The 14396-nt window shown below is 37.4% G+C and overlaps 1 protein-coding gene across 1 annotated transcript; it reads right to left on the reverse strand.

Moving 5' to 3' along the window:
• Positions 1-4218: 4218 nt before the first annotated feature.
• Positions 4219-13881, reverse strand: LOC117289333 (peptidyl-prolyl cis-trans isomerase B-like). Its single transcript, XM_033770413.1, has 4 exons — positions 13653-13881; positions 11771-11993; positions 9491-9610; positions 4219-7096 (listed from the first exon to the last, which is right to left on the reverse strand). Exons 1-4 carry the CDS (start codon positions 13710-13712, stop codon positions 6834-6836), a joined length of 666 nt encoding a protein of 221 aa, XP_033626304.1. The 5' UTR covers positions 13713-13881; the 3' UTR covers positions 4219-6833.
• Positions 13882-14396: the final 515 nt, after the last annotated feature.

The following is a 14396-nucleotide window of genomic DNA, read 5'->3' on the forward strand; positions in this document are numbered from 1 at the left end:
ACCAGGTACATTGGAATAGTACTGGGTACATCCGAATACTACCAGGTACATTGGAATAGTACTGGGTACATCCGAATACTACCGGGTACTTTGGAATAGTACTGGGTACATCCGAATACTACCGGGTACTTTGGAATAGTACTGGGTACATCCGAATACTACCAGGTACATTGGAATAGTACTGGGAACATCCGAATACTACCGGGTACATTGGAATAGTACTGGGTACATCCGAATACTACCAGGTACATTGGAATAGTACTGGGTACATCCGAATACTACCGGGTACTTTGGAATAGTACTGGGTACATCCGAATACTACCGGGTACTTTGGAATAGTACTGGGTACATCCGAATACTACCAGGTACATTGGAATAGTACTGGGAACATCCGAATACTACCGGGTACATTGGAATAGTACTGGGTACATCCGAATACTACCAGGTACATTGGAATAGTACTGGGTACATCCGAATACTACTGGGTACATTGGAATAGTACTGGGTACATCCGAATACTACTGGGTACATTGGAATAGTACTGGGTACATCCGAATACTACCGGGTACATTGGAATAGTACTGGGTACAAATACTACTGGGTACATCAGAACATGACCAGATAAAATATTCTATTCAAAAATTGTATGCAAAATATCCAGACATTAAAATATGCCTTTGGTGACCATAAATGTTTATTTAATCAATTATATTTGGCTTTATCAGTTGGGCAATTATTGAGGTGCACAACAACATTTGCAATTTTTTTCTCAGTTTTAGTCTAAAGTTTCCTCTCTTCCTGTCATTCTCATTAAAAAATAGAAAGATTGTCGCCGAATTTGTACAAATGTTGAGGTAAATTTACTTCACTTCTCGGTATGTATGATACTGTATTGATGTGTAAATACCAGCGGTGTAATTAATTGTACAGAGACAATATGTGTCACCACCTTTTGAGACATAGCATCTTCCTAGTATATCACCATTCGAGGTGATGAAAATAACTGTTTTTGGAATCGGAGGAGACTCTCCTATCTGAAGTAGGAACATACTTCTAGGCAGACATATGCCTATTTACGCCTGTATACCCCTACGCCTCCTAACTCTTACATACTCCTACATATGCCTACGTACACCTATGTACGCCTACGTACACCTATGTATGCCTACATTCGCCTTTTTAAACTAACATAGGCCTAGCAATATTTTTTCTGACAATTTCTTTTTGTGCTTTACAATTTTATTAAATTAGGTCTTTGTTCATTTATTCTTTTTTGTTGTTGATTGGAAGTGAAAACATGAACTTCGCTAATTTAAGGCCAAAATATTGTGGCTGGAATTCGCTGAAATGAATTAGACTTTATGCAGTGTTTTGAAGTGGCATTTGTGGCTATGGCTGTTGCTAAATGTGTTGCCCTGGGCATCCTATGGCTAAATGCTTGTTCACATGACGAGCAAGCCGCAGTTGCAGCCACTACGACCTACGTCTCTATTGCTCTTCATAGGTGAATAACTTACTTTACAAGCTTTTACTCATAGAGCTGTGACATGACCGAGTGGCAAACATTGAGGTTATTTCTTGCTCAACACATTTTAAAAGTACCTCCACTGTGAAAACTTCTTCTTTGATATGATTTTTGGGGGGATTGGAATCTTGATTTTGATACTGTTGTCAGAGTGAATAAGGAACCAGGACGTTCACATGTTTTTGTGTTTTTCATGCTTGCCCACATTGCTTAAATGGTAAAACACTATTGGTAATTGTCAAAGACTAGCCTTCAAATTTGGTGTATCTCAACATTTGCATAAAATAACAAACCTGTAAAAATTTGAGCTCAAGCGGCCATCGAACTTCAGAGGGAGCCGTTTCTCACAATGTTGTATACTATCAACCTCTCCCCATTACTCGTCACCAAGTAAGGTTTTATGCTAATAATTATTTCAAGTAATTACCAATAGTGTCCACTGCCTTTAATATTGGCCTGCCTGTCTTCAGCACAGACATTGGTTCATTGTTTCGGGTTTAAATCTTAGAAATAAAACCCCGGTAAAAAACGCTCGGCTCGCTCACGTCTTCAGTCTGCTGCCCCCAGTATCGTCTGTGAATAAAGAATCAGTTAACAAGATGACATCATCTGTAGGTATAACCGATTAACCATTTGACCCCTGGCATGGGCTGGCCGCCATCACTGAGGTCAATCACCGGAAACGTCCACTTGACTTGCTGTGCACAACTTTCAGCCAGTCTTAATTCATTATTGACCTCAGTGAGGGCGCTATTCTGAGCTTGTGATGTTGTATGCAAGGGTGTCTAGAGGAAACTTTTACTTTTGCCGGAAAAACAAAATGGCTGCCTCACGGTATCATTGCTCTCGGCACTCTCTTGGCTCTGTTTCTATGGGAAAAGCCATGAAAACTGTGCTGATTTGTGTCTTACTTTTATGATTGAATGATTTTCGTCATAAAGACATGAAATTATTACCATGTCTTGTCTTCCATTGATGTACTGTTGGAGTATTTATTTAACTGTCGACTGTCGACTCTCTCATACTGTTAACCACAGAGGTTGATAAACAGCCCTCTTAATTTTTTTCCTGAATATATGGCCGTTTCCAAATCGGCGCCTATGGCTTCGGCTATGACTGTTGCTATGGGCGTGTCTAAGGATGCCCCATACTTCAACACATGATGACCCCCCCCCATAGCCTGAGCCACCAATTTGGACACTGCCTAGTTCTCTTGAATAATCGTAGTATGAATATCCATATATGTATCCAGACTATTAAAATAAGAATCAAGAAATAAGAATGTCCTTTTGGAAACCCTGGCTTGGGCTCGGGCTTTCCAGTTTTGGCTGAAGCTCTAGATTAAAGGCCTGCAGCCGATTTCACGAAACTTTACGCAACTGTGTAAGTCCACGCGTTTTCTTTGCGTCGTTATCGTTATGGTTATCGCTGCAGTGTGACTGGGCCTTAAACTCTTGCTCGGGCTCTTGCTTAGGCTTAGGCTCCTGGCTTAGGCTTAATGTTACCCAGCAAGTTTACCAACCAGTTGAAACCATTCAGCTGTTTTGTAAGGTGTGGCACAACTGTGCACTGAACCAACAGTGTATATATGTGTGTACTTTGTCTTAGTTCAAGACATTTCTTGTTTTCCTTTCACGCACAGCGCAGTCGATGTGGGGCTGTTGTTGAGTTGGCAGCACTTTGTGTGAGAGGTAAACGAGAAACGTTTTGCACCAAGACTAGTGTGTACTGTGTGTGGATGCAACTTACCAGATGATAATATATTATTGCAGGCTGGCATAGTTTATCCATGGTTTATCCATCATTCAAAACCACTTTGGATGAAATTGAATAGTCAGATAGTTGTGGGGGCTAGAGCCATTACTCTCTTGATAATATAGTGTATTTCGGGACTTTGATTTAGAGTGTGTGTAGTCAATAATTTTTTAACATGCTTGCGAGTTATGTAAAGATTCAAATTTGTTGAATAAATTTAATAAAGAAATACAGCGGGTATGTTTTGAAAAAAACCACATAATGCATATTTTCAGTTATTTGTTGTTGTCAACGTGTTCCTCCAGCTCCTGTAGGTGTGGCATGTTGTGGCAGAGCGGTCTTGTTCACCAAACTCTCAAGCTATAGAGTTGTCGGCAGACGAGTGTGGGATGGAATCCCGGTCACGACGCTGACGCTTGTGCCCTTGAGCAAGGCACCTAAATTGGTTCCGGAGTTGGGAAAGTGGTGCATTCTGCTTTACCAGCCAGACTCCTAGAGACAATACCCATGATGTCAATCTTATGGTTTGCAGGACTGTGAAGGGGATAACTCTGTTTCAACCTCGGAAGTAGGTGTCACATGCCCCTTTTATTATTTTTTCCGTTTCCAAATGTTTTTTTAATATTTTTTTTATACACATAAGTGACTTCTTTACAAATTTCCACATAAAAACGATTCAAAATTGTTTTTTACATGGCGAATAATGTCATGATGTTTACAATAATTCAATTCAAGTATTGAACTAGCTACCCCATATCAATTTCAGATTTCTTGAGTCTATAAAACACCTATTTGAACATGTTAATTAAATGTTTGGGTCAAGTCTGCCCCAGATCGCCCGCCCCTAGCATACTCAAACGTCCTCTTCCCTCGTTCACCACATGTAGTATCCAGGAATCAACATGCACACAAATAATACAGAAAAACACACTTCAATGTATGAACAACTTGTATCTTTTAATTAATGAACTTCATTTTTCAAGATCATACATGTATATTACAAGAATAACTTCTTTGGCTGCTTTGAGCTGCCAGGTCACAGCAACGAGTCATTTCACAATTATCAGGGACGAGAAATTTCAGACTTTTATTTGAATTCAGACTTTTATTCTGTCTGCCTTGAGAAGAAAATCAGATGTTATTTTTTTCAGATGTGGATAAATTGTGCTCTTATACACTGTTCCCAAAAGCTCGGAGGAATCTATAGCTCCAGGGGTTAGCAAAATGTGGAAAAGGCCATCCCCGAAATCTTAGTTTCTTATCTTTTTGTCGGTGACGACTCTCACTCCTAAATGATGCAGTTGAGATCATATCTTGAGTACAATCTTTAAAACAAATGCCATTGGCACATTTTACAAAGATTGCGTCGTTGTGTTTTCATCTGTTCACAAGGGCCATGTCACACGAGGCAATTTACAGGCAACCAGTTCAAGCAATCTCAAAGAAGAGAATCCAATCACATTGGAATGTTCACAACCACATTATTCATTGGGATTGAAGACTCATGTGCTCCAAAAAGGTCATGTAGCATGCACTGCAGCATGGTGTCTCCAAGTTGGCTGTAAAAGTTGCCTGGTGTGCCAAGGCCCTTCCTAAGGGATGTTACATCCTTGTTCAATTTTGCAAGAATGTTTGCATGGCTAAAATGTATGATCCGAAACATGTACATATTATTGCCTGTATTAGATTTGTTACTGTGGGAAGAAATCAACCTTGATATAGACCATGTAACCTTTTTTTTGGTTTTTTTTACAAAAAGAGCAACATTTAACATTCCAGTGCATTTTCAGGCAGGCAGGATACTGCACTGGTCATAATGGAAAATTGTACATAATTTTGATCATAAACTACCACACAAAATCAGAAACTATAAAAGTTTTTAAAATGTGCACCCTTTTTCCATATATTTTGATATAAAACAAAAGGCGCAATCTCCATAAGCCTTTTTGAGGTATGGCAGACGTGATAGGAGTATACTGTTTGGTTTGGGTGTAGATTACCCAAACCTGAAGGTGTTGTACGCCATTTCTCAAAAAGGCTTATGAAATTGGCACTCAGTACACAGTGTGCCGAGATAAGTGTATGTGATGCACTTAAAACAATAAATGGTCCATAAGGTTATGATTAGATTAGAAATGGTTTTATTTCTGCCTCAATAAAGCTGTGTACACATTGTGGCTGGCTCTGTGGCTCTTGTAATGCCAGTGTGAAAAGTCACATGATCTATAGTCTTGTTGACGTTGTTGCCGAGACCTGACAGCTCAGTCATTATTGGCAAGATAATCAGTCATTAATCTTATTCACAAACATTTCATTTTAGCTAAAAACCTGTTTTTTTTTTTTATTTAATGATAAAAATATAAAAAGCTCTGCATAGATACTTTTCACTATCAGTTAAAACTTGCTTTAAAACTTAGTTGAAAACTCTGCACACCCGTATGCGTTTTTTCCCTAGATTGTTTTTCAAATGTTCCGTTTTTGTTTTTGCAGTTTATGTTCAATATGATTGATTGATTTATTGATTTTGTTTGGGGCAAGAGAAGGCATTCTTCGGCATCCTGTAAAAATACAAAATTATAATTTATACACAAAATTGGTTGTTGGCACGATGTTTTAAATAGAACTTACAACTCAGTTTACAGAGTAGCACCACAGGACATCTTTTAAGAAAGCTCAGAAAAAAATTACTTTAACCAATCAAACTTAATTGTTTACCTAACTCGCAGTTATTTGTTTGTTTTATTTTCCTGAAATAAGTGGGGAAAATGGTGACTTGAGACACTAAACCATTGTTGTTTAATACAAAAAATTAATTGAAAAAAAAAAAAAATCTAAAACATTTGTAACAGAACTTTCTGTACAAGTTTATCACTGCACTGTTAAAGATTCGTTTAATTCGTGCAAATAAATTTCCTATTAAGGGGTCCGAACACCACAGTTAAAGCTTATATAACAAAAATTATTTATTGTGACAGCAATTTATCTTCAACATTAAAATAAAATTAACAAATATTTCCGGTAACAGATTTTGTGCAATACGACACTTTTCAAGAGAATGAATATCAAATTTTATAAAGATCATGTTGGAGCAATTTTAAAAAAAGTATTGCGTAGACACGAGTACAAACTAGTGTTAACACGGGCAACCTACATGTAATTGTCAAACAGCAAGGGTCATTGACCAAGTCTGAGGTCAAGGGTTAGCTTAGGTCATCCTGCAGATTGAGATCAATGTACTAGCTTTCCGAACCCCTAAACTTCTGTGATTATAAAACTCAACTCAAGTCAATCTTGAAATGGGGTGAATTTTCATTGTTATACATGTAGAACAATGAAACAATAGGCTAATTCCTTATTGGTTTTTAGGCATAGTGCAATCAAAAAAATTCTTTTAATGGCGAGTGTTCGCGGTTACGATCCCAGACTCCCACAGAGCAACTGAAATGGGTCTTAAATATTTAATTGCGAAGGATTAGTCTGGTGACTATGAAAGTTATTCACCACTTTGCCATGCCTAATGCCTGGGTATCTAAACAAAGATGGCTGTGGCAGTCTACACAGTAGGGGGTCCAACTACAACATCAGGCGTTGGGACACCTTCCTTCTTGACCTCAAATGGTTCCTTGACCTCAATGACCCCGCAATCTGCGATAACTGTGGCCTTCAGAGGGCGGTCTTTATCATCTGTCTTGAGGTCCTCGATCGTCCTGATGATGTCCATGCCCTCTAGGACCTTGCCGAAGACCGTGTGCTTGCCGTTCAACCAGGCTGTCTTGACTGTGGTGATGAAAAACTGGCAACCGTTGGAGTTTGGTCCTGTGTTTTTAAATAGAAATATTTGGTTCTCAAAATACGTAATGGTGTAAAACATCAAATCTCTGTTCGCACTGTTCCGCCATCTTGGTCCCCTCTCATGCAAATCAATGCAATCAAACTGTCGAGGCTCAATGGCCAAATATTCTTGTCGTGTTGTATGTATTGGTATAACTCCTTACTGCGTTGTACACAGAAACATGCCCTAAGGTGGTGGTAATCCGATAAAATGCAGTTCTGGCATTAAATCTCACCTTAACTCTTTCAGTGCCTGCTTTTTGTTTGCATTTCGAACCTTAATGCAAAGCTCTTTTTGAAAACCATGTATATGAAATCTGTTTAAAGTCTTTCCCATAAAACAGAATGTATCTTGCTGATTGGTGTCGACTTGGCACAACCCAAAGTCAACAGTATTTCTTAGATGATAATGCCCTCTCCTGATAACATGTACATGGACACTAGGGTTGTAAATTATTATTGCTAAACCATTGAAACACATATAACAAAGATATGATAATGGCATTTTTGTAACACATTAAAGACACTGGACAGCAGGTAATTGTCAAAGACCAGTCTTCTCACTTGCTGCATCTCATCATATGCAGGAAATAACGAACCTGTGAACATTTGAGCTCAACCAGTCATCAAAGTCGCGAGATAATAATGAAAGAAAAACACCCTTGTCACACTAAGTTGTGTGTTTTCAGATGCTTGATTTCGGGACCTCAAATTCTAAATCTGAGGTCTCGAAATCAAATTTGAGGAAAACTACTTATTTCTTGAAAACTACGCTACTTCAGAGGGAGCCGTTTCTCACAATGTTTTATACTATCAACCTCTCCCAATAACTCTTTACCAAGTAAGGTTTTATGTTAATAATTATTTTGAGTAATTACCAATTAGTGTCCACTGCCTTTAAATGGATTGTACATTTATGACCTTGGCACTGAAAGAGTAAACTTCCCGATATTTTTAAGGAGTAAATCTTCTTTCAAGACAACAACAAAAATCAACAAAAACCAACACAGGTACTGACACTTCAGAGTACAACATCAAAGAAAAAAATAATAGACTAAGCAACATTTCAACAAATGTTTTCGAAATTAAATCCAAGCCATGAATTATGCTCGAGCTGTCAACCAATTATTTTGCAAATAATTGTTGTAATCAATTGTTTCATTTCAAGTAAGTCATGGAGAAAAAATAGGTGTTAAAAAACAAAAACAAAATAAAGAAACGAAACAAAACAAACTGAAAACAACTCAAAAGAATGTTTTTTTTTTAAACTGTGATTTTGTCCAGCCCTAAACTTTACCTGAGCAGTGAGCACAAAGCATTTCCCGCAGAAACTTACAACATAGCACCATCAGCCCGATCATTACGAGTCCTTATTCTTATCCAGACTGACCGAAATACATTTCAAACCGACGGACACTATGTTATCCCTGTTAACAAATTCCCAAGAGCAGTTAATTAGACCTTTTATAATTTATAAACAAACATCAGGCCTTCACCTTTAAGAGGCCAGGATTTCATTTTGCAGCGGGCACTTCCATTAATTAAGTGTTATGAAATCAGAAAAAGGCCAGAGCACGGTGCAGTGACATGCAATTCACAGCATTCTGATAGGTACAATGTAACTATGCTAGACAATGTAATTATGTGTTAAAGGCATCGTACACGTTTGGTAGTGACTCAAAACAACTGTTAGCTTGAAAACCTACTTGGTAACGATAGTATAAACATTGTAGGAAACGACTCCCTCTGTAAAAAGAGCTAATTTCTCACTCAAATAATAAAAGACTTCTGGCCAGAAGTCTTTCATTATTTTTATTACATGAATTATTTCACTCTTCCTTTCCAAACATACTGCTACAGATTTTCGCAGAAATCTCAAAAACGCTACCACCTTTTGAAGTGAAACTTTCAAAGGTTAGTTTTATGGGTTATATCTTCAACAAACATTAACAGGAGTAGGCACCAATTACCAAACGTGTACGATACCTTTAAAGAAAGTTTTTTATGCTATTGGGTTTAGCTGTATACAGAATTTATTGAATGACTAACTTTTCATGGTAGACTTGGATTCAAGCCCTCATTCTTACAACTTCCTGTCGAGACTATTATCATCGCCATGCCCTAGTGGTCAGACAGCATTAAGTCTGTGTCTGGGAAAGTCACAGCCGACTTAAATGACTTGAATTCAAGTCTAGCTATACAATGAGCCCAATTTCATGAAGCTGCTTAGCAGAGACATGTCCTGCTAAGCAGAATTGTGTTAACAGCCAGAATACTACATTATTTACTTGAATTCAAGTCTAGCTATATATGAGCCAAATTTCATGAAGCTGCTAAGCAGAAAAGGGTTACCAGTTTTATAGTAAAAAAGTATCTTACCAGCATTGGCCATGCTGAGCCATCCGGGTCCATAGTGCTCTAGATCGAAGTTCTCGTCATTGAAGTATTGTCCGTAGATGCTCACTGATCCAGTCCCATCGTTCGCTGCAAAGTCTCCACCTGTTTTAAAGGGAAAGTATATCGTTTGTTTTTGGAACCGTTTAACTGTTTTAAAGGGAAGGTAAACGTTTGGTAATTACTCAAAACAAATATTAACTTAAAAACTGACTTGGCAATGAGCATTATAGAGCTGTTGATAGTATAAAACATTGTGGGAATTGACTCCCTCTGAAGTAACATAGTTTTTGAGAAAGAGGTAATTTCTCACTAAAATAATAAAAGACTGCTAGCTAGAATTCGTCCAACAAGGGTGTTTTTTCTTTCATCTTTTTCCCACAACTTTGATGACCGATTGAGCCCAAATTTTCACAGGCTTGTATTTTATACTTATGATGGGATACACCAAGTGAGAACACTGGTCTTTGACAATATTACCAAATGTGTACAGTGCCTTTAATCCTTAAAAAGTGGTAGTGTATACACAATAAAACTAACATGTGAAAATTTGATTTCAAATGGTGGTCGCCAAAATCTGGAGCAAATAATCTTTCAACGCACGAAGAACAATCCCTAAAAAGAATACACTGTTTGCTTCTCAGATTCAAAGTTTTGGGCATACAAACAAACTGATGTACATGCTTTTTCATAACGACATTACTTCGATACGAAATGTCTCTAAAAATGCTTTATACTATTAAAAGCTGCCGTAGGCTTGTAACCAAAAGTTTTTATTGCCACTATTTTTTAGAGTTTTTACTAAACGTATACGAAAATCTGCCCTTTAAATGAAACAATGATTAATTCCTTGACCTGAACTTTACAAATCCATCATGACCAAAATTGACCTCTGACCTAAGCCAAGCCAAGCCACCTGCCAGGAACTGGTAAATTTTTCTGTCGTGTTGGCAAAACTCAAATTACTGGCCCCTGATGGGTAGTATGTCATAGAAAAACCAAAGGCAGCTGGCAATATCATTAAAATCAGTATGGTGTCTAGAATTTCATTGGTTAAAAACTTGATTGTTCTGAAGTATGAAGTGTTACCCTTGTAATTGTTGGTGAAAAGTGTGTGAACTACTGGAATGTTTGTTTCCTTCGAAACTTAATCAAACTTCACACAAAATGTAAATAATGAAGTTGTATTTGAGTTAAGTGACTTTTTAATGTTCTAATGAAAACGCTCGGAAATGTTTTTGTTTTAAAGACAGTGGACACGTTTGGTTATTTTCAAAGACCAGTCTTCTCAATTGGTGTATCTCAACATACACATAAAATAACAAACCTGTGAAAATTTGAGCTCAATTGGTCGTCGAAATTGCGAGATAATAATGAAAGAAAAAAACTTGATTTCGAGACCTCAAATTTTAAATCTGAGGTCTCGAAATCAAATTCGTGGAAAATTACTTCTTTCTCAAAAACTACGTCACTTCAGAGGGAGCCGTTTCTCACAATGTTTTATACCATCAACCTCTCCCCATTGCTCTTTACCAAGTAAGGTATTATGCTTATAATTATTTTGAGTAATTACCAATAGTGTCAACTGCCTTTAAAACTAAAGGTATTATATCTAGATTGGTAAAGACAACACACAGCTCTGTTTAGTTTTTAGTATGGAAGCTTACTGATAATAAAGTTCAGACAAGAACCATTTTTTCTGTGAACTATTTCCCTCTGGAATAAAACATATTTATTTAAAAAAGAAAATACATCTGAAAACCTTACAATTACCATCGCAACAGCTGATATTGGCTGTAAAATAGATGACAACATTTTCTCATGCTAACATTTGTGCAAAGTTTTGTTCACTATTTTGGTTTCTGCTCTTTCGATTCTGTTGAATATCAAAGAATAAGTAAAACTTATGCAGCAAAAGAGATGGCGTATTTTCTTCTGTCACGCACAATAGATTAAACCCAAGTTTTCAGAAGTTTTTCATATCTTGTTTTTGCTTGATCACTTGGGTTGAGTCTATTGATTATCTTTTGGTTCTCTTGAATATCAAAGAATAAGTAAAACTTATGCAGGAAAAGAGATAAATATTATTTCCTCTATGGTGCTTGTTCAAATGAAAACAGTTTACATAAGTACAAAACTCTGTAGAGTAGAGAATTCTTTCTCATTAAGAATTAAGATTTTGGTCCAGTCTGGTCCAGTGTTAAAAATCCCTCCAGGTTTATGTAAATTTCCAACAAACTCTATTCCTAAATGTCCTTAACTGACCTTGGATCATGAAGTCCTTGATAACTCTGTGAAACTTTGTATTTTTGTACGAGTCTTCTCCCTTCTTTGCTGTGGCGTATGTGACAAAGTTCTTGACAGTCAATGGGACGGCATCACCAAACAGACCAAACACCACTCGTCCCCTCTCTGCATCGTCTATCAGGATGTCGAAGTAGACTTTCGTTGTTACGATTGCCTTCACATTTTTCTGACTGGTTTCAGGCTGCAAATTGTCAATTCAAATTCCTAATTAAATAGAGATAAGTTTGGCACAAAGGGTTTGACGAGTTTGCATTTGCAGAGTTGCATTCGTCACTGGACTGATGATTGCCGACTGAAAGAATGTTCTTAAAGGGAAGGTACACCTTTGGTAATTGTCATTGTCAAAGACCAGTCTTCTCACTTGGTGTATCCCAACATAAGCAAGAAATAACAAGCCGGTGAAAATTAGAGATAAATTGGTCATCGAACTTGCAAGAAAATGATGAGGGAAAACACACCCTTGTTGGACGAGTTTGTGTGCTTTCAGATAGGAATAAAAGACTTCTGGCTAGAAGTCTTTTATTATTTTAGTGAGAAACTGCCTCTTTCTCTTTTTTATACTATTAACAGCTCTACAATGCTCTTTACCAGTCAGTTTTTAGTTATTATTGGTTTTGAGTAATTACCAAACATGTACCTTCCCTTTAAGATTTATAGTTTCTATGATAACTGCCATCCATGGAGCTATCAATGAGGGCAGAGGCTTTAGAAATAACCTCTCCTTTTCTCTTATACCCCAAATCCACAAACAATAATGACTCATAAATCATAATTATGACTTATATGCCATGCTAACTCATGGAGACATAAAATCTGACTCATTCTAAGTCTATGAGATATTAAAGTGATAGTTATGGGTTTTTAAAATGTTTTTTTTTGTTCTCTCAGTTTTACTTTCATTCATGGATGCTTCAATAAGGATAACATCAGACCCATCGTAACTTGGAAAATGCAAAAAAAATATTGAAGGAGTAGGCCTACTGCATTATACAGAGCCCCAGTTTAATACTGGGTCTAGAAATAGAACGTGGAAAGAAAAGCCCCCAAATTGTTCATGAATACAAGTATTTTGAAATAAGAAGTATTTCTTAACAAATAAGAAGTATTTCTTAACACATTCAAATGTAGTTTCAACCTATGATATGATTAAATTATTATTCAAACATATAAAAACGGTGGAAGGAATTCAAGTTGGGATCATTGCAATTGCAACCCTCCCACACCGACCGCCACGGCACGGCCCGACCGTGACAAGGCTGTACGGCCATATAAAACAAAATCAGCTACGTAGCCTACGTGTGACGTGTACGACCCCAGCCCCAGGGGGTTTGGGGTAGGCAACTGACTTTTTCAGTCCTAAATTCGGGCAAAACATTGGGACTTGACTTCGGGAATCAAGAAGAAAACACAGACATTTAAAAAGAAGAAGCAAACCAAACCACATAATTTACCACACCTCCATGCTCTGTATCAGAAATTTAGGATACTTGGATCATGGATGGAGCTACATTCCTTCTTATTCTGTGTACAATGTTTAGTAAATCATAAACCAACCCTTAGGCTTTTGTCCACATCGCTCCCATTTATTTACAAGATTGAAAACAAACAATACACAAGAACAAAGTTTAGTTAAAAAAATATAAACACATATAATTGCATGAAAACACATATAATTGCATGAAACAAAAATAGTATTATTTTCTTCAGTTCCGCTGACCGCTTGCTCGCGAGAAGAAGTCAGCAACGTAAAGTTTTCTGAAAGAAATTCTTAAAACCAGTGGCGTGGAAAACGGAACAAAATAACTTTATACAAAGTACAAAATGTAAAGAATTAACTTACCGCAGCCTTGCCGCACACATACAGTGTGAATAGAACTAAACAACAAAGTAATTGATTCATTTTGAATGCAGTCAAAGTTGTACTTCTGAGCGTTGATAAAAATGTCGTCTGGTTCGGTCTGTGGATGTTGAGAAAATGACACCAGTCTTACAACTGTACTCGTGGCATGCAACGTATTTCGTATCGGCGGCCCTTCGAAGGGACAGGAAGCCTAGGCTAGTCTTGTCAGCAAACCAGCGGAGTTTCAGGTTTCACACGCCACGTACACAAAATACTGCCAGACCATAATGTCCTTGCTATAGGATTTGACCTCCACATACTTGCAGGGTGTCTGGATTCTTAAAAGTTCACCAAGTATGAAAATAGGGACCCCAAAATAAAAACCACACTTCAGGAAGTCCTTGGTCAGTGACAAAATTCTTCGAGCTAATAATAGGGTGGATGTGCAGTGTGCTATAAACAACAAGTGTAATCATAATTGCAAATGAGTTGATTTTGTTTTCAAGTCTACCTTGCGTTGTTATTTACCTATACATGGTGACTCAACGGTTTAGGTTCTGCCATTGTTCTACCACCATGAGTTCTATATACACCCCACCAAACATAGACTGCACTAAATGCCAAAGAAAGTTGTTGTGATTTACAATGAAAGCACAGCCTTTTAAACATGTGCTAATTCACTAGTTCTAGATAATTTCCCTTCACAAAAGTTCCAAAAAATCCTGCAACAAAAATAAAGGTGTT

This window comes from Asterias rubens, chromosome 4, assembly GCF_902459465.1.
Source record: "Asterias rubens chromosome 4, eAstRub1.3, whole genome shotgun sequence".
NCBI lineage: Eukaryota > Metazoa > Echinodermata > Asteroidea > Forcipulatida > Asteriidae > Asterias > Asterias rubens.